Here is a 19740-nt window from a genome sequence, read left to right on the forward strand (position 1 = left end):
TTCAGGTGGAATGAAATTCCAAGTTACCAATACATGTTGCTATTCTCAATTGAAAGTTTTAGTATTAATCTGTTGTTAACCCAATGGTATTCAATCTCAGGCAGATACTTGCAGAACATAATTTGTCAATCTAGTGGAAACAATATATATGACCAGATTACTATTTATTGGATCAATTGTAAAGAACTTATAAAAAAATAATATGCCAAATAAAATCACCACTATATTATTTCCTAATTAATGAGCTTCAATCACCTTAGTTAGTGATAATAGATCTGTCATAATCTACATGAACTCATAATCATCTTTCTACTTTCCATATGGGAGTAAATTGGAGAGTGGAATTAGCTCCATCCAGAAACAGTGCCCATCAATATCAAAACCTTATTCCAGAGTATGAACAACTAGAGCAAACAGTTGAAAGAACTTTGATACATACAGAACTGATCTATCATAACCAGACGAGTAGACAGCCTGCTAGATTTTTTCCGACTAAAAGGATACCACCGCAAAATAAGGGCATATATGTGTCTCTTTCAAGAGTATATTGATACTTCCCAGGTTACATAGACCCATCTTAAGCAATTAAATTCAGACATCTGCAGGATACATCCATGGAACATTTGGATGCAATCAAGAGCTCCTAAACTCAGGCCTTGCACTTCCATAGCCTTACATCTCATGCTACCGGTATACTGATACACCATGTGGGATGGTAACCATCCTGTAGGAAGCCCCATTAATTCAAAGCTAAAACTTCGATAACTTGCAAACCTCCAATTCAGTCAATGTTCTTTCTGCACCAGCCACACTCAAAATTGTCTCAATGTCAACAGGGTTAGCTGCACACGCAGGATTGCCAAGTCACCAGTGCATTCATATCGGTAGAAGTTCTGCTTCCTTTTCACTGCTTAATGACTCATCATCAGTACCGCTTTCACTGTCACTGTTGAACTCGGCAGTGTGTATTCGGGTACCAGGTTGTGGGAAGTCTGCATTCGTTATAGGAACCAAATCCGTAGCTTCAGAGGCATCTGTAGATGAATCTGAGACACTTAATTGGAGCTTTTTCAGCTGAGATCTCTGGCAGACAACACGGCCCTTGTTCCATCCAGGAAAATGGAATGATGAAGATACATTATCTCTTAGGAATGAGTATACTGCCTTCGGAACAGGTAACCCCCTTGTTACTGAACTTTTCTCCATCTCCCCACGCCTGATTAACAAATAAAAATTGTCAAAATGAGCATTAAACATCACGTCATAAACAATAAGAAACCTTAATAACTAATCCACTATATAATGCAATTGGAATAATCAGAGCCACCCTGAAAAATATTGTGTTCAATGAAAAATCATAAGTAGAAGCCATCAGCTAGTCAAGATTGCATGGTCATGATCAAAATTCTTAAACATATATCTTGCAAGGATATAATAGGCAACGTAAGCTGCAATCATTTGATCAACTAGGTAGGAGTGAGATAAAGTCCACAAGCGTTAACGAATTGTCATGAGATATCATAAGAAACTTTAAAAGAAACAGCTTAAGGAGGATGCAACAAGCTCACACTACAACAACTGTCGCCAAGTTAGGAAGATCATCCCCTCGCTTGAATCTAGCATGCATGTCGCCAAGCCACACTGATACAGCAGTAAGAGCGCCACCAAAAGACATCCTGATGAGTGAATAAAATCTTAAGTTTTGAACGTTTCCGAACTTGTATGAAAGTTACTGTATCCAGCATTGCTGTAATGCAAGAGATACACAACAAGAATAAGATAAAAAGTACATGGTACCTATGGACATCAAGAGACCAAACTAGATTGCTTTGACGGTACAGCTCAGGAAAGAGCCCACGCTTGGTTGCTTCGTTGAGTACGCGTGCACCCCTTTCTTTTTGGCCCAGCCACCAAAGTGCTTCTAGGAGTGCATTGTACAATCGCAAACCGTAACCACAACCTTCAGAGTTATATTTGTCAAAGACATACTCCACCATTTGCCAATTGGATTCATCATCATATTCCCCATTGATCATTGAAGCAATTACTTGATGAGTATTAGAAACCCTATTCGTTTTCATTTCTTCCAGCAACTGGTAAGCCTCATCCCACCTATAATATGGGTGAAAAATAGAATATGCCAAATTGGTGATAATGATCAAAATCGGGCAAGAAAAAGCTCTTCAAGAGATAATATGGAAAGAAGCAATCATATTCTACAACTCCTGAAACTGAAGAATGGAAATAAAATTAAAGAAAGAACTTGTAAATACTGAAGAGAAGCCAAATACAATAGTCTTGTTTTAGTCATGTTTGCATATAAAGAAGAAAAATATACAAAGCAAACTAAAGCACAGAAGCAATATACATTAATAAATTAATATTCTATAAACGATCATCATAGTAGGCTAACCAAGATTCACATGTAATGTCCTTTCATGGAAAAGGGAACAAAAATGGACACTATCTCTAATTTACATCAAACTTTCAAATAATATCATCAGCAGAAATTGAGCTAATTAATTCCATACACAGAGATAATTAATGAGAATGACAACTACGAGACTGAAGAATGGTGTGCAGTTTATAAAATTCCATGACATAAGTAGGAATTGGTTGAGTAATACGGTTGAAATGAAAGACAGAAATTATCATAGTAGATATTGCATATCAGATTTGATAATTGCACCATTTGATACGCTATGCTATGGTACAAGTTAAATATACTTAATTATAGTTTTCCCATTGGGCCAAGTCTGAGACCTAGTATTAAGTACTTGTAGAGGCACAACATGATGTGAAACCACAGATGTACTGGGTTTACATGCCCTGCTAGGGTAATTCTAAGTTATGAACCTCGAAGATATCAAGACTAAGTGGGACGTTATGACACCCTAAATTTGAACTTGTATCAAACATGGAAGGAGAATTAAGTTGGTCTAGAGAGTTAGATACAACTACTACTATAAATATGGGTTCAAACATTTTGAGTGGTTCATATTTGAATTAATGGATTACACATACATACATACATGCATATATAATTTTTAGAGCGAAAACCCACAATTTCCTTTTTATTCTGAAGCCCAAAAGCTATAATATCATGGTTATGCAATCTAAAGCTCACTAGCTATCATATCATAGTTATGTGGTTGTTTAAGTCTATTTCAAACTCTCATAAATACATGGACCATATATGAAAAATATGCTAGAGAACTAGCATCCTAAAACAACAAAAAAAAGGTAGCCAAAGACATATTTCAGTTATTACCTGTCATTCTTAGCATATATGCCAAGCAACATGCAGTAGGCCACGACACTAGGCATGACCCCGAGCGACTGAATTTCTTGGAACTGCTCCTTGCTCTCATCAACAAGCCCAGCGATGCAGTAGACGTTCAGAATTCCCTCCAGGGTCCACTCATTTGGTTTGCATTTTGATTTCTGCATTTCCACATAAGCCTTCAAAGCATCCTCAAACTGTCCTCCTTGACAGTATGCATCAATGAGGGCATTGAAAGTATCATCAACTCTCTGAACCCCAGCTCCATCCATCCGTGCCAAGATCGCCTGTGCTTCCTTGAAGAGACCCCCTCTAGCAAAAGTATATAACAGGGAATTATAAGTCTCCACTGTCGCTATGCTCCCAATTTCATGCATGGTGTTAAATGCGACAAAAGCTTCCTGCAAAATAAATGAGTAACCAAATTTATAGGGCTGGTGTGATGACCACTGGACTAGAAGAATTAACTCGAGCACACGAGTGTGGCAGCTGACCTCATATAAAGCTGCCTGTCCATATGCTTCTACAACTCCGGTATAGGCCTTTGAGCTTGGGACAATTCCCTTCTGGTTCATGTGGGAGAGCACCGCCTTGGCTTCTTGATGAAGACCCCCCTTTCCGCAGGCGAACATGAGTCCTTCATAGGTCTCCATATTGGGCTCTACGTTCTCCTCCACCATGTCATGGAACAGCGTGATCACCTCCTTGAAGTAACCCCCCTCCCCAAACACACTAATGAGGATGTTATATGTGGAGGCATCCGGTGCGGTATTCCCGACCTTCATCTCCAAGAAGAGGTCGCGGACGTCCTCGTACTGCCCACTCCTCCCGTAGAGATTGAGAAGGATGCTGTAGGTCGCGGCGGTGGGGGTGCACGCTGCCGCCTGCATCTGGCGGAGGACCCCCATCGCCTCCTTCGTTGCACCTGCCTTCGCGTACGCCTCCATGAGCACGTTGTAAGCAACGGCGTCGGGAAGGTGGCCGCTCGCTTCCATTTCCAACAGAAGCTCCGAAACACGATCGAGTTGGCCAAGTTTGGCGAATGTGTCGACGAGGTAAGTGTGAGTTGCGTTGTCGGGTAAGACGCCGGCCTCAAGCATGGTCCGAAGCACCATCTCCGCCTCATCGGCAAGCCCCCGCGCCCCCGCGGCGGCAAGGAGGGTGTTGTAGGTGACGAGGTCCGGATGAATTCCGTCGTGGCGCATCTCCGCGAACAGGCCGAGCAGAGAATCCCATGGGAGCCCGCCACGAGCGCACGCGTTGATGACTGTGTTGTAGGTGAGGGACGTCGGAGCCACGCGGTCGTCCTTCATCCGGGCGAGGAGCGCCAGCGCGGTCTCGTGGTCGCCGTTGCGGCCGTAGGCGTTGATGAGCGCCGTGTAAGATAGTGCGGTGCGCGGGACCGAATGAGCCGGCATGTCGTCGAACACGTCGAGGCACTTGTCAAGGAGGGCCTCGCGGCCGAGCACGCCGATGAGGATGGCGTGGATGTGCTCGTTGGGGCGGCACCACGACTGGCGCTGCATGTACTTGAAGAGGCGGAGGGAGCGTTGCCAGTCGCCGCGGCGAGCGAACTCCTTGAAGACGAGGGCGAAGTCCGCGAGGGAGAGGCGGTGGCGGAAGGCCTCGAGACAGCGGGCAATGCTGCCGCGAGGCGGGAGGCTGCTGAGCTTGTTGATGAGGGTCTCCACGTCGTAGCTGTACTTGCCCTTTTCCACGGCCACCGACGGGTTTCCGAGCACCAGCTCCTTTGGCTTGCTCCGCCCGGCCGCGGTTATGCCCGCCCTCGGACGTAGGCGCTCGATTGGGGCACAATTAAGCCGCGACGGCGGAGGCTGCCCCAGCCGCTGTGCTCCCAGGAAGGGCTTGCGAAGGATCTGGGAAGAGAAGAATGTGGAAGTGGGAGTGGTGGTGGTTCGGGGAGTGGGGAAGGGGTGAGAAAGGATGGTCATTTCTGCGACCAATTTGGCGCGGAATGCAACCACGGAAGGTGGAGGAGACCGACGGGATGTGGGAGAGTTTGGGATTGGGCGAGTAGGGGTTTTAGATGGGGAAGAGAGAACAGAGAGGCGAAAGGTTTCGCCTGCCGCCGCCGTGGAGTTGAGGCATGGAGAGGATTTTTACGGCCCGTCGCGGTGTGGATAGCGGTGGTTGAACGCGAAAACATGCGAAACGGTCAGGACCCGAATCCGATTATTGTCGAATTCAAACCATAATTGGATCCACAAACGATCGCCAAAACATCGCTTGATCGCACAGCCTGAAGTGGATCCGACCCGCAAACTTCTTATGTTGCTTCCGATACCACAGCGGGTACCATAGTGGATCCGACCCGCTAATCCTAAACGGCACTTTTGGCAGTTGGATATAACTACTACCACAACAATAAATCCATACAGTTCAACGATTTGGGATAGGCTACATTAATTTTTTATCATCATTGAGATTTTATAATAATTATTTAATTAAATTAAATATATTAAAATTTTTATTTTATTATTTTTATTAAAATATTTTTAGTTTTTAATTATTTAAAAATATTTAAAATTTTATTTTATATCTTCCTCTCTCTCTCTCCTAAATAATCATTGAACATACGTTTATACAATATTAAATGACTATCTCTAATTTTATACCTTATTGAAATTACACCTAATTCTTGATGAATAAAATATGTTTTTCTTATATTTCCCAGTAGTTTCACACGTTCATCTTAATATTTTCTTCTCACCAACATAATTATATATATATATATATATATATATATATATATATATATTTTCTTTCTTAATTATTTAATATATAGATATATAAAAATATTATTGGTATAATAATTATCATATAATTTTTTTTAAAATCTCAAATATATCTGATGATCACATAAGTATTCTTTCATCATATTTTTAATTTATAAATAATATATTTATTAAATTTTTTTATTTTGTTAAATATTCATTAACTGAGTTAATTTTGTCGACTCAATGTATGGATGTAACACAAATGTGCTAATCTCGTGTTGGTATTATATTGATTCCAAAACTAATACACCTTAAGCTTCATTTGAAATTAGGAGGATATATCAAATTTAGATTTTAATTCATGAAAATAATTGTATTGATCGTCAAAATATCTCGAAGAACAATCATATGGACGACTAAGATCGATCATTATAATGTCATGAATTATTATGATTCATCTTCAAATCATCTTTTTTATTTCCCGAACAAATAAAATAGTATTATTACAAAATATATATATATTCCTGACAACGAACCATCACATTTATAGCACATAACATAATTAGTTATTGAGATTGTAGCCATATAATATTCTCTATAAACATGATTAATTTTAAAGTCTTAATTTTTTAATCAATGTTATATTTTTTCTATAAAATGTTGATAGAATGCAATCTGAACAAGTTTTGAACATGGGAGCTATTGCCTTCGTACCATCTTAATTTTTTTATCAGCATATTCTCAATAGAGGATATCAAAATAATATAACATTTTAAAAAATAATTAGATTAATAATATATCAAGAAAATTAAATGTAATTACTGAGAATATGAATGCTATTAAAATAAATTTTGACAAATTCGATCGTGTTGACTAAATTTTGAATTTTTAAGAGTCTAATAAGATAATACATTTAAGATGTGTTTTTATAGTATGGTTTTGGACTATCACACTAATAAGATATAGTTTAATATAAAAAATGATAATATTGTGTTGGGTGTAATTATGTAATGGTATAATAATGTTTCGAGAGAGGGTTGACGATATTCTTTAGCTTATTAATTTTATATTGAGTCTAGAATTTTGATGATAAAATCAATTGATGAATTTGATAAACTAACATTATGTTAAATGATGTAGAAATTATTTCAAATTAAAGACTATTGAGGGGCAAATATCAAATTAAAGAGTTAAATGTTATGTTATATTATTATCATATTAAAAATTAAATTTCATGTTAAAGGTTCGAGCAGTACATCAAAGGATTAAATATCACATTAAAAAGATAAATATTATGATGAAATCGATATGTCGGATGACTAGAAAATTTACCGAAGATATGTTGAAAGTTTGAATAAAATGCTAAGGTGACAAAGTACCAAAATAAGTGGTTGGTATTTTGAAACCTTATTTAAAGATAATTTGGGTTGAAATTAGGGTTATATTTGTACTAAATTAGGGTGGCATTGAAATAGATTGAATTAGCTTTTATTAGGATAAATAGTAATAGCACTATTATTATCCAAAATAGTAGATAATCCAATTGGCATAATTTTAAAATATTTTTCATGATATTATTATCCATCAGTACTCTAGATTTTATGTAGATTTTCATGATATATTTTATTTTTTTGACTTTTGATAAGCTATAAGTACTTCATTTATATATGACTAAAAGATAATAATTAAATCCGATCTTACTTAAATTATACAGTTTTTTCTCTCCTCGTAGTGTTATACCGACCTTAACATCATCAACTAAGCCACGTTAATATTCACATAATATAAAATTACTTTAAAATATTATTCTTACTTTGTGAAATATTTCTTCTAGCTTAATCAGTTATAAAAGGTTAGTCTGAAAAAATCTCTTTACTCACTTGAGGAAAATCCTCTATTGAAAAAAATTTTTCATCTTAATTTGTATAAATAGGAGAAAGACACATTAATACATTCAAGCTTCTTCAATAAAACTTATTCAATAATTCTTTTTTATTCTATTCAAACTATAAAGAAATATATTTTTATCTCTTAATTGATCCTCTCTCCAAACCCTAACTATAAGCAGCTAAAAGAAAATCACACATAATATTTCTCAAAAAAAAAAAAATCAGATCCTCTCTTGTTAAAGACATTTTAGGTTTCATTTAAACCTTCGAAGGCATCATCAAATCATCTCAAAATATAAAACAAATAAATAAATAAAATAAGATCAATACATATTAGTCTAAATCCGAAATAATTTTTCTTATATGAACTCTTCAACTTTTTTTTATTGACATAAACTTCATGTATTAGGTTCACCTTTCGACATTGAAAGACACAAATTTGACCTCTTACACTCAACGTGAAGAGAGCAATCATTCCTATTCATAAAGATCCAAAAATAATAATATCCATCCAAATCATGATGATTGTTCATTTGAGCAATAAAGTTGTTGTCTCTCATTCAAGCTCGAGATCGATGATTATTCATTTAACCAATAAAATTGTTATCTCTCCTTCAAAATTGATATCGATGTAAGACTGAATCATGATAGCTTAGACGTCGATATAAAACGTCCTCAACTTTAATCGGTTCTTTGCTATCATCTCAATCATAATCGTTGATTTAATCAAACGTCGATCATGACCGTTCCCTTGATTGTCTAAAATTAGATCACGGCCGTCCATATACACAGCGCGGAGAACGTAGATCGACTTCGGACGGATGGCTGAGATATAATCTCACGCAACTATAGTCGTAATATAATGAGAGACACATCCTTTTACTATATAATTGATCATTTTAATCGAGACTATATACCCTTCACTGATGATAAAACACGTGCCGAGACACGAATTAAATATGCCACTCGCGTGGCGGGTCTCGTGTGGGCCCCGAGTGATATAAGAAACAAATGACACGCGTCAGCGGGACAGACGCCTTCTAAGACACCTACGCCCTCGGAGGCCGACACCCGATCCCCCGGTGCGGACCGTATCACGAGGGACGCGTGGACCGGCCGCATCGTGGGCTCACCGCGTGGGGCCCACCGACGCGCTTCCGGCGGGCCCCGCCCTCATGATCGATCGCTCCCGCGAGTCGGTTTCCGGAAGAGAAATCTACGAGACGAAGCGCCTTCACGCACAAAAAATGTGGTTGTGGGGGACAGGTTCGAAGCAGATAGGTGGAGGCGGGCGACCGATAACTCGAGGGCTTCTTTCTGCTCGGCTCGCGATCGTCGAGGTCTGCTGTATCATCGCCAGGGATTCGAGTGGGATCCCGGCCCACGGAGGAGAGCCATGTCGCAGAAGCGGCAGCCGGAGGAAGGGGAGGTGGGGGCGTCGTCCGACGGCAGCGGATCGCCCGACGAGAAGCGGCAGAAGATTCGCTTCCATAGGTCAGTAGCTCCGCCACTTTCACCCTAATTGCCCGATGACGGCGTGGGATTTCTCGCTGGGGTTTCGCTTTGGCGTGTTCTTGAAGTGATTCCTTCTGAGATGGTGATCATTCTTTCAGGGTGGTAGAGGAAGCGATGCAGAAGCACAAAATTCAGAAGTGTCTCGCGGCAATGGAGCCGTTGATCCGGAAGATTGTGAGAATTAATCTCAACTCCATATGTGTACCTTCTTTCCCTGCAATGTTATCTGTAATTGCTCCATACTTCTGCAATCAGCTTGGAGTCAATTGGAAGAATGCAAAGTAACTGGGGAATTTCTCTCTTAGTGGTCGATTGCCCTTTGGTTATAAAAAGCTTATTCGCATGACAAAATAAGACGAAAAAAAAGAAGTAAAAATCAAACAGTGAAGCTAGCATGATAATAGTTGGTACACTTTAACTGCTGGTTGGCTGAACAGTTTGATTATATTGGAAATTTTACTTAATAAAAGGTAATGCATTGTCTAATGCATATTCTTATTGGGTAGACTATAGTAGTGAGTCAATATAAATTGTGCATCACTCCATCCCCATTGATAACCCAGTTGGTAGGGTCATCGCCACTATTTGTGAGTTGGTTGGGTTTGAATCCCTGGACCGTTGTCTAAAAAGAAAGTATTACCTTGTGCTATATCTATGCTTAATATCAGCTGACATCATTTCATGGACAAAGAGTGATCAGTCTATGTGCTTACTGATCATCTCACCAGGTGAACTGTGGATAGATCAACAAACTAGACAGGAGGAAAGCATGATGCTGCACAGTCAAAAATGTTTCTGCTAGTCGTTGTGGGATATGTAGTTGGATTGCACGTTTTCTAAATGTCCATACTAAAAAAAACGGAGATTTTGGCAATTGACACAAAATAAATGAGATCAGACCAAGCTAATTTGCAGAAATTGCTGCAGGGGATAGATCTCTGCTTTTAGAGAGCACATGGAGATTGATCGGATGAACTTTTATTGCTTCCTATTGGATTATTTCTCTAACCGTGACTTGGCAATGATACGGAAGGGACATATTTACATAATTCTTGACATATTTACATAATTCTTGATGTTATTGAAGAGCCCTTATATATCATGGAGCCAAAGATCATTTTTTAACAAATAACTTTCTGCTGTGGCTCCAACTCACCTGCTGATACTCGGTGAAGAAAGTTACCTACTACTTCAATCACTCTCCTTTCCCTACGATGAATTTTGATCTAAAATTTAGAATTCTTTTAAAGTTACATGAATTGAACTTCTTTGACAGATCATCACAATATGATGGGTTCGAATCCGCCTTCGCCACTTATCCTTTGCAAAGAAAAAAATCCTTATTATGCAAATATTCTGTCTATGATTCAGTTTAATTTTATCAGTGAAAGATGTGACTTGAGAGTTATAGATGGAAGCTAAATAGATAATGATCGAACAATCAGATTAGTGATTCTTTAGTAGTGTTCAATTTTTCTATGCCAGAGAGATTTTATAAACCCATGACGTGGTCAAAAGAATTCCCTTTCTGTCAAAAATTCTGATTATTGTTTCATGATTTATTTATCGCTATTCACTTTTTGTCTGTATTACATGATCTAGCCCCTAGTTTAACTTCTTACGTTTTTTTTTTGAATGATATTCTTTAAACTTCTTGCAGATTAGGGAAGAAGTTGATTTGGCCCTTTCGAAGCACTTGGCTAGCATTACAAGGTAAGAACCGACTTTTTTTAAATGAATATTAATCTTTTACTTTGGAATAATTGAAAATGCCATCATTTGCTCATCTTCTCTTGGAATTTACAGTTGATAATAATATCTGTCATCAATCAGACAATGTGAAAAGCAGGTTGTTTGTTCTACTACAAGAAGTCTACAACTTCAGTTCAGGAGCAAGCTCTCTCTTCCCATATTCACTGGCTCTAGAATTGAAGGAGAGGATACTTCTGCCAATTTTGTAGATTTAATTGATGCCTTGACTGGGCAAGTTGTCACAACAGGTCCTGAATCATCATTGAAGGTGGAAATAGTTGTTCTTGAGGGAGACTTTGAATTTGGCGAGGATGGCAATTGGACATTTGATGAATTTAAGAATAATATTGTGAGAGAAAGGGAAGGCAAGCGCTCATTGCTGACTGGCGATGTTTTCGTAGATCTTAATGCAGGGATTGGTATATTGGGAGAGATTTCATTTACAGACAACTCTAGCTGGACAAGGAGTCGAAAATTCAGGCTGGGAGCAAGGGTTCTTGATGGTCACTACAATGGGATCAGAGTAAGAGAAGCCAAGACTGAGCCATTCATGGTTAAGGACCACCGTGGTGAATGTGAGTTTATTGAAACATTTAGTTCTTCTATTATGTTTCTGTTATATATTAACAATACATTATCGAATGATGCTATGTAACTCTTTGATTAATGGTGTGTTACTTCATGAGCAGTAGCTAACTTATAATGAATCTAATTTGGTTGATATATCTGATATTGTGTCAATTTCAAGCTCAAATATACAATTATCTGAAATATTAGTGACAAACAAGTTTTCGATTTTTTCTTTTTTCCTTTCTTTTGACCTGTAATTGTAGTCTGCATATTTTCTTCCTTTAAATTAAAAAAATGGGTGCAATCAAGGGTGTTGCGTGTGTGGGTGTTTACTTCTAAATGTGTACACACAAACACTCTATATTATCATGGTTGCAACTAATTATTCAACACCATGAAGATGGTAATCCCTTCGCATTCTCCTTTACTGAGCATCTTTTGATTCATTCCAAGATTATGTGCTTATTAACACGTTTTTCGTTATATTTCTGCATTTTTAAATTCAAATCCACTGTGAGACTGTTTCCTTTTCTGAGTATTTTTTGATTCATTCCAAGATTTTGTTTGTGTTTATTAACAAGCTCTTCATTATATTTTTTATATTTCAAAATTCAAATCTATCCCGTAAGACCATTTCTATCATTGCTTTTATTTTGCATTGGTTAACTCTTGATTTTGGATAATTGAAGAGACTTGTCTAGTTGGCTTGATAATCATACTGATGCAACGAACGATGAAGCCTGTCCTTTTCAACTCTTATGATGCTTTCCATGATAGATTCATGGAATGTCACTTGGAATTTGAAGCTTAATTGTATTTGAACATACAAAAATAGAGAGGTCAATTCGAAGTTTCAAATCTCGATCCATGTGTCGTTACTGGACGTTAGGCAGATCGGTAAGATACTGGTATGCTTGTGCATACCGTGTGTCGGTATGCCCTTTTGCTTAGCAGTACATGTCTAATCAGGAGAGAAAAAGGGGAGAATTGAAAGACAGAGAGACGAGAGGCATAGAGGGAATGGGGGGAGGAGAAGCTGAAGAAGAGGATGAGGTATCCTGGACTAGGAAGAGGACATGGTGGGGCAGGAGGGGAGGTGAAAGCAACAGAAAAGGAGGAGTGAACAGTGGGAGAGAGAAAGAGATTGAAGTTAAGACAGCTGTCATATTCTTATAGAAACAAAAAAGGGAAATAAATTTTCGGGTGGTAAGCCTAAACCAGTATGGTGAGTTTGCTAGGTGGTAAGATTTGTTTTGAAACAAACTAGGTGAATTTGCCTGGTCCAGATTCTCCTTCCACTTTCGATGTAGGATTAAATTGGGGGTTTTGCTATATTACTTAAGGGCTTCATGTTCTTTTCAAGGCGCAAATATAACCCAAAATTAAATCATAGCATAATGTATGTGAGGCCTACTCCAATAGTGGCTTTATGCCATGACGTGCTTATAGAGATTGGTAGTCCTCATTTCTCACTTGGGCCCTCATCATTTCTAAAGCTAGATCATCTCTCTGATACCTACATTTCGTTGCCTTTTTGAGAAAGGGCTTAATAGGTTTCAAATGATATTCAGCTCTGCTGCAATAAGTTTTGAAATGTAGTTGCCAGTTTGATTAGAAAGTGAACCTTAAACTTGTTGATGGCTGAGCCTGAAAAACAAAAGATTTAAAGAAAATGGGCGTCCGATAGTCAACATAGATTAGGTGAGTACCTGAAGAGATGTTTTGAAACAAGAGCAGGATGACAGAAGTTGAATCATAGGAAGAAGTTGCTAAAGTTGAACAGTAGAACAAAAGATTAAATGACAGAAGTATGTTTTCATCATGCTTACATTGTAATGGGTTATGGTTACAGTTCAGCAAAGATAGATTAGGATCAAATTATTTCAAGAACCCATGTTTGAAGTTACAGTTATGCATGTGGACTGGATTAGGAGAGTTAATCTACTTGGTGGTTTCAGACTTTCAGTACTTTTTGCTGAAGGTATTTCTAGATGAGATTAGTGCACAATCAATGTGATCTTTATTTGCTCTCATGAGAAGAATGACATGAATTTAAAAAAAAAGGGTTAAAGCTTATTTTAGCTCATGTGGTTTTGGTCATATATCACTTAAGTCCTTATGGTTTACTTATGTCTAAAATAATCCTTACATTTTTAAAAACGTAGCATATGAGCTCATTCCGTGAAGTCTGAGTTAACAGATGTTAGAGTCTGCTTACATGGTATGCTGACTCATAATAAACTATTAATATAATGACACGTATAATTTAAGTTAAAAAAATGGTCTATTTTAGCCCCTGTGGTTTTGTTCATAAACTACTTAAGCCTTTATGTTTGTGTCTAAAATAACTCATATATTTTTTAAAACGTAGCATATAAGCTTCTCCTGTCAAGTCTGAGTTGACAAACGTTAAAGTCTACTTACATGACATGCTGACTTATAATAAAATATTAATATAATGACGTGTAATTTAAGTTTTAAAAAAATATCTATCTTGTCGAAGAAGAGGAAGCGGCAGAGGCCGTAACGATGGACGAAGGTAGAGAGACAAAGGTAGGAGAGGCCAGAGGCGAAGGTGAGGGAGAGCTGGACCACCACGTCGTAAGCACAATGAGTGGGAGCACAGAAGAGGACGAAGTGGGAGGCGGTGGGGACAAAAATGCCCAGAAGGAGGAAGAGGGACTAGGAGCCATTGTATACCTAGCGTCGGATTGATTGATACATATCCACTTGAGGTAAGACCAGAAGCTCCTGTGCTTATCATCAGCATAGGTGAGACTGCATTCGTATGATGCCCTACTATGCAGCAGCGGCTCGTTGCTACTACTGGTAGTCACTTCTACGACGACGCCTTCTCTTGCCATTGATAGTGGTATCAAATTTTTTAATTTAAATTATATATGTTATTATATTAATGGTTTATTATGAGTTAGCATGCCACGTAACTAGACTCTAATATTTGTTAACTCAGACTTGACAGGAGGGACTTATAAGGGCTTAAGTCACGAGCAAAACTATAAGGGCTTAAGTGGTCCATGATCAAAACCATAAGGGCTAAATTGAATCTTTTTTTAAAACTTAAATTATATATCATTATATTAATAGTTTATTATGAATTAGCATGTCACATAAGCAGACTCTAACATCTGTTAACTCAGACTTGATTGGAGGGTCTTATATGCTACGTTTTTGAAAATATAAGGGTTATTTTAGACATAAATAAATCATAAGGGTTTAAGTGGTTTGTGGCTAAATCCATATGGGCTAAAATGGATCTTAACCAAAAATCAAAATAAAAAATAAACTTAAAATAGGAGGAGGATTTGTTTTGGCAAAATTCACTAGGATCGTGGAAAAAAAAAAAGAAACATTCAGTTGTGCTTTCTGACATTTGATTATGTGTTGGATTGGTAATGAACAAGCCATCGTGGTTGGTCTCAGCTTGAATCAGGTACCAAAGGGATGGAGCAATTTTTTTTCATGATATACATAATATTGTAATGGTATAGGGGAATAATAAGTACACAGCAAATGAATAGATGGGTAAGAATAAATGCATTACTTTGTAAAAGCATGTCTTTAGGTGTATGAGACTTTGGGAAAAGTTTAATGAGGCACACGACTAAGCATGTCAGTGTGCCTTGTGTCTAAGTGCATCTTTAATAGCTTTGTTTGGAATGAAGTTTTGAGTCAACTCTACTGAAAAGTTTGCAGTCTAATAATAATATAGATTTTTTTTATGTTTTTGTTTCTAAGAAAATGTTGTTGAGTCTTGGGACAATTTTTTTGAAAAGAACCAAACCGATCATATATTTCATGTCATCATGTATGCTTGTAGTGCTCATGCTAAAATGTTACTCAACAGTGCAAATGAACATTGATGACACAACAAACTAATCTAAAACTAGTGGTGGCAACTAATCATGAGGGTTGCGATTTTTATATTTTCGTGCTGCAACCCTATGGAAAAGTTAGTACAATGAAATCATGTGTCAAAAGGGTACACATATTTTTAACATTAGATTGATTTTCTTCAGAATTCTCTGAATATATCTGATATCTGCTGATGATGCAATAATATCAATGTTCTGCCATCATTATGGAGAAATACATCTGGACTACCATATATTTAATATCTTTTGAGTGTGTCCAATATTCTTTTGGGGTGCATGCTTATTGTTTTTGCTGACTGGTTTGACGTCAGTTTTTGTCTGTGATGTTATATCCAATGTGTTGGTCAAGTGGATCTTTCAATGGATCATGTACCCTAATTACGTTAATTGTATTACTTATTCCTAACTTCTCATAAGAGAGTATTAGTTTATGTTAGGAATATCTAAATTTTGAGTTTGCTTTACAGTGTACAAGAAACACCATCCCCCAGCACTTAGTGATGAAGTGTGGCGCCTAGAGAAGATTGGCAAAGATGGTGCTTTTCACAAGCGACTGAGCAATGAGAATATTAATACTGTCCAGGATTTTTTATTTTTACTGTGCAAGGATTCTACAAGGCTGCGAAATGTAATAATCTGTCTCTTTATTGTCATTTTCTATTCATCATTAATGTTTTTTTTTCCTTCATTTTATTGCTTTCAGCAAGTATAGCTGCTAACCAAGCAAGTTGCAGTTGTCTCAAAGGATGTCAGCATATTTGATTATGGTTTTTTTTTTCTATTAGCATATGTCAAATGATGTCGTATACATTTTTGCTAGTCTTGCCATCATACTGTTCTAGCTGTTATTGTATAATACACGACATATAAATATAATAGAGCATTAAAAAATATCGTATTAACTCTAGAGAACAAGTTAATTTGTTATTAACTTAAAAACATTATTTTGAGGCTTCCCTACTATTAATAAAGGTTTGAAAAACAAATTACTATTCAATGTCAAAGATTATTATTTCTTTAAATTATTTTAAACATACATAGTTATATTTTTTAAAATTATATATATATATATTTCATTTTTCCACTGAGCATTGCATAGTTTTTCCCCCCTTTTAGTTTCTATTGACACTTGGAAACCTGTGTTTCACTTGCAACTTCAGCAGTGCTAAAATTATTAGCTAATTTTGTGTTAACCGTCATCTTTCCTTGCAAAATCTTTATGCAGATTTTGGGTAGTGGAATGTCAGCTAGGATGTGGGAAGTTACTGTTGAACATGCCCGTACATGCAATCTCACTGACCAGGTGCATGTGTACTACCCAGATAGTCAAAGGAAAACTGGTTTCATCTTCAACGATGTCGGTGAAGTACTTGGGGTGCTTTCGGAGCAGCGATTAATGTCAATCAACGATCTTCCAGACGATGAAAGAGTGTGTACTGTCCTTGTTCCTATTGCTGTAGTAACTAAGTCATATGTTGTGTTCCTAACTTGTCATTGTTTGTATTAGGCAGCAGCACTTGATCATGTAAAACAAGCATATGAGCACTGGAACGATGTCACTACTTATGAGACAGCTGATGTTCTTGGTATCTCATCACCAGCACCGCAAACTTCATCGTTGGGATTGGAAAACATGTACAGCAATTTTCCAAGTCCTGTCAAGGGTGATGGCTTTGGTTTCACTTACTCAAGCATCCCATCACCAGATATATTCTCGGTTGGGGGTATGAGGGGCTTGGATGCTTATACTCTGGAAGCTATAGGCAGCATGGAGCCTCGATATGAGCAAGATAGCCAGAGCACTTCACTATACGACGGGTGTAGCAGCCAGGCATTGTTCAGTAGCATGCCTCAGTATAATTCTAGCTTTTCCTCGCCATCTATTGGCTTCATTTCTGAGTCACCAGCTGACTTTGGGGTTGCCTACAAGGGCTTCATCGATCCGCAATTAGCAGCAGCAGCCCCTGTAAAACCTCGCAGGGGTTGGAGGAAACTGTCATGTGTGTTTAAGTTCATAAGTAAGATTGTGATGTCGATGAAGTCAAGGGTGCATGAAGCATAGACTTGGTAAGATTTTACTCCTGGAGAATAATAGAATGGCAAAGAGAAGGTTTTAGTTGGCTCAGATGAAATGGATGGAGATTTCACTCGCTCCTCTGTTTATTCTTGTTGTTGATGGTATGGGATTCTTATGAAGAATAACAGAATCACAAGAAGAAGGGAACGTTTCAATTTGCTCAGATGAAATGGATATGCGTCATCCTTGTTTCATCTTGTCAATATTCTTCTTCTTGATGGCCAGCGGTATAAGATTGATAGAATGGTGTACAAAATGAATGATACTAAGACACCAAAGGGTCTCTTTTATCGGGTCCTTGGTTGCTGTGCATTACTGGAGAACGTAATACACATATATAAAAAATGATAGGATATTGTTGTTTATCTTAATCCTTGTTGGGTTCATACACTTTCTGCAGGCAATATGAGGTTCTTTATTCTTTACTGCATCTTTGTAATCAAAACACGAACTAGAAGATTACACAAACCCAAATGAAAAAATGAATACAGGTAACGGCTTTTCTCTTTGTTGAAGAAGGGATATTTGTTTTGTGATTGATACCTCTGATATTGATGTTCATATCACGTCTGTCTAGGGAAGTCATCCACTGAATGAACAAACTAAAGTTGATTATTTTTTGAGAGGGGAGTGGCCCTCTCATTTTCTAAATTCTGATATCAAGTCTGAGTAATATGTATTTTTTCTTTGTACCGAGGAAGAATATTGCAGGAATGGAAACCAGAAAGTATGCAACTCATATATATATATATATATATATTCAAAAGTATACCTCTTAAATATTAACTGATGGGACTATTCGAACAAGACAGCTATTCCTCGTTTCCACACAGCGGTGGCGGTGGAATCTTGCCTGCGAAACTTGGGGTTGGGACAAAGATCAAAGAGTTATACAAAGATCAATGTTGATAGAAGTTTTTTTAATCCGACCCCTCCGACGTTTAAGTTAGTCTGTCTAACCCTTGAGCCAAGGTCAGGAGTCGATTTTTATACTTGACCGACTGAGGAGACCTTTTGTAACGATTTTAAAATCCTTTGAGGTTGTCAATACGAGGACAAGTTCGAACGATCTCATGTGAATTATTATTCACGAAGACTGACAAACTATAACCACCCCCACATCATCGATCGATGGGAAATGATTAGACTATTTTCTTCTACATCAACACCTTTGGAACAATTAATGGGTGGATGGAGATTGACTATCAAGATATTTTCCATCACCCATGTTTGCGACGCGGGTCATGTCTACGTTGCCATGAATCTTGATCCGAAAGCATCACTCGCCATCAAACCAGTCCGCTGTCTTCCTCTCTCCCTCCTTTGCTCAAAAGGATCGTCAGGGTTAGAGGATTTGATTTTGGGGGCATTTCCAGGTTTTGATTGAGACGAGCAACTCCTATGGTGAAAATTTCTTTCTTTCTTTCACAAATAGCGTCCCAATTCACACGCATACACATGTAGACAAGGACGTACACGCACACATGCTGACACATATATGTATACGTACATGCGTGATGATCGTGCACGCACACACATGCATATAAGTTGATGATCGAGAAGTGAATGGTTTCACGTGTGTGTACACACGCGTAGACATACGAATGTACACACACGCATCCATATATAAGTTGAAGATGATGAAGCGTGTAAGGTTTCAAAGAACCTTTAGGATCACACGAGGGAGGTCAAGTAAAGCTTCTGAAAACATATTCATGGCCTTCTGCCTCAACAAAATTGGAATCAATTTCACACCATTGATTCTTTCTAGAGTTAAGGATAAAGTTTGTGCACATCTTTGTAGTGTGAAATGCTTTAATCCTTCTATTGAGAGGATCCTATAACCAGACTCAAATTTCCACCTTATAATGAAGCTAAAGAATATGACAATTGCTACCTTTCATGATATTTAATGTTTTTTAAAAAATATTTAACTGTGCAAGTGAAAAAAAAAGCAGTTTTGAGGATACATAAATCCATTTTAATTAATTATTCTTTCGTTCTTCAGAACTGGAGGAAGAAA

General features: G+C 37.8%; 2 protein-coding genes across 3 annotated transcripts; one reads left to right on the forward strand and one right to left on the reverse strand.

The window, feature by feature from the left end:
• Positions 1 to 344: 344 nt before the first annotated feature.
• LOC103994580 (pentatricopeptide repeat-containing protein At1g74850, chloroplastic) lies at positions 345 to 5407 on the reverse strand. 2 transcript variants are annotated; one of them, XM_009414957.3, is made up of 5 exons: positions 3778 to 5407; positions 3272 to 3684; positions 1798 to 2112; positions 1569 to 1676; positions 345 to 1216 (listed from the first exon to the last, which is right to left on the reverse strand). In XM_009414957.3, exons 1-5 carry the CDS (start codon positions 5233 to 5235, stop codon positions 877 to 879), a joined length of 2634 nt encoding a protein of 877 aa, XP_009413232.2. In that variant the 5' UTR covers positions 5236 to 5407; the 3' UTR covers positions 345 to 876. The 2 variants fall into 2 exon arrangements, with proteins under 2 accessions (XP_009413232.2, XP_064993727.1); XM_065137655.1 differs by having other exon boundaries at positions 1077 to 1216; positions 1569 to 1641.
• A 3742-nt stretch (positions 5408 to 9149) lies between these two features.
• LOC135629552 (calmodulin-binding protein 60 A-like) lies at positions 9150 to 18088 on the forward strand. The gene is made up of 7 exons (XM_065137078.1): positions 9150 to 9404; positions 9524 to 9599; positions 11086 to 11138; positions 11259 to 11752; positions 16108 to 16268; positions 16866 to 17069; positions 17148 to 18088. Exons 1-7 carry the CDS (start codon positions 9307 to 9309, stop codon positions 17700 to 17702), a joined length of 1641 nt encoding a protein of 546 aa, XP_064993150.1. The 5' UTR covers positions 9150 to 9306; the 3' UTR covers positions 17703 to 18088.
• Positions 18089 to 19740: the final 1652 nt, after the last annotated feature.

The sequence above is a fragment of the Musa acuminata genome, chromosome BXJ3-1 (assembly GCF_036884655.1).
Source record: "Musa acuminata AAA Group cultivar baxijiao chromosome BXJ3-1, Cavendish_Baxijiao_AAA, whole genome shotgun sequence".
Classification (NCBI taxonomy): Eukaryota; Viridiplantae; Streptophyta; class Magnoliopsida; order Zingiberales; family Musaceae; genus Musa; species Musa acuminata.

Bases quoted from the DNA above. Each gene is read 5' to 3' on its own strand.
- LOC103994580 (XM_009414957.3), bottom strand. From the start codon at position 5,235: ATGACCATCCTTTCTCACCCCTTCCCCACTCCCCGAACCACCACCACT. The intron at 3,685-3,777 runs GTCAGCTGCCAC...TTTATTTTGCAG, and splicing joins GACAGGCAGCTTTATATGAG to GAAGCTTTTGTCGCATTTAA. The intron at 1,677-1,797 runs GTACCATGTACT...TTCACTCATCAG, and splicing joins TGGTCTCTTGATGTCCATAG to GATGTCTTTTGGTGGCGCTC.
- LOC135629552 (XM_065137078.1), top strand. From the start codon at position 9,307: ATGTCGCAGAAGCGGCAGCCGGAGGAAGGGGAGGTGGGGGCGTCGTCC. The intron at 11,753-16,107 runs GTGAGTTTATTG...TTTGCTTTACAG, and splicing joins TAAGGACCACCGTGGTGAAT to TGTACAAGAAACACCATCCC. The intron at 16,269-16,865 runs GTAATAATCTGT...ATCTTTATGCAG, and splicing joins ATTCTACAAGGCTGCGAAAT to ATTTTGGGTAGTGGAATGTC.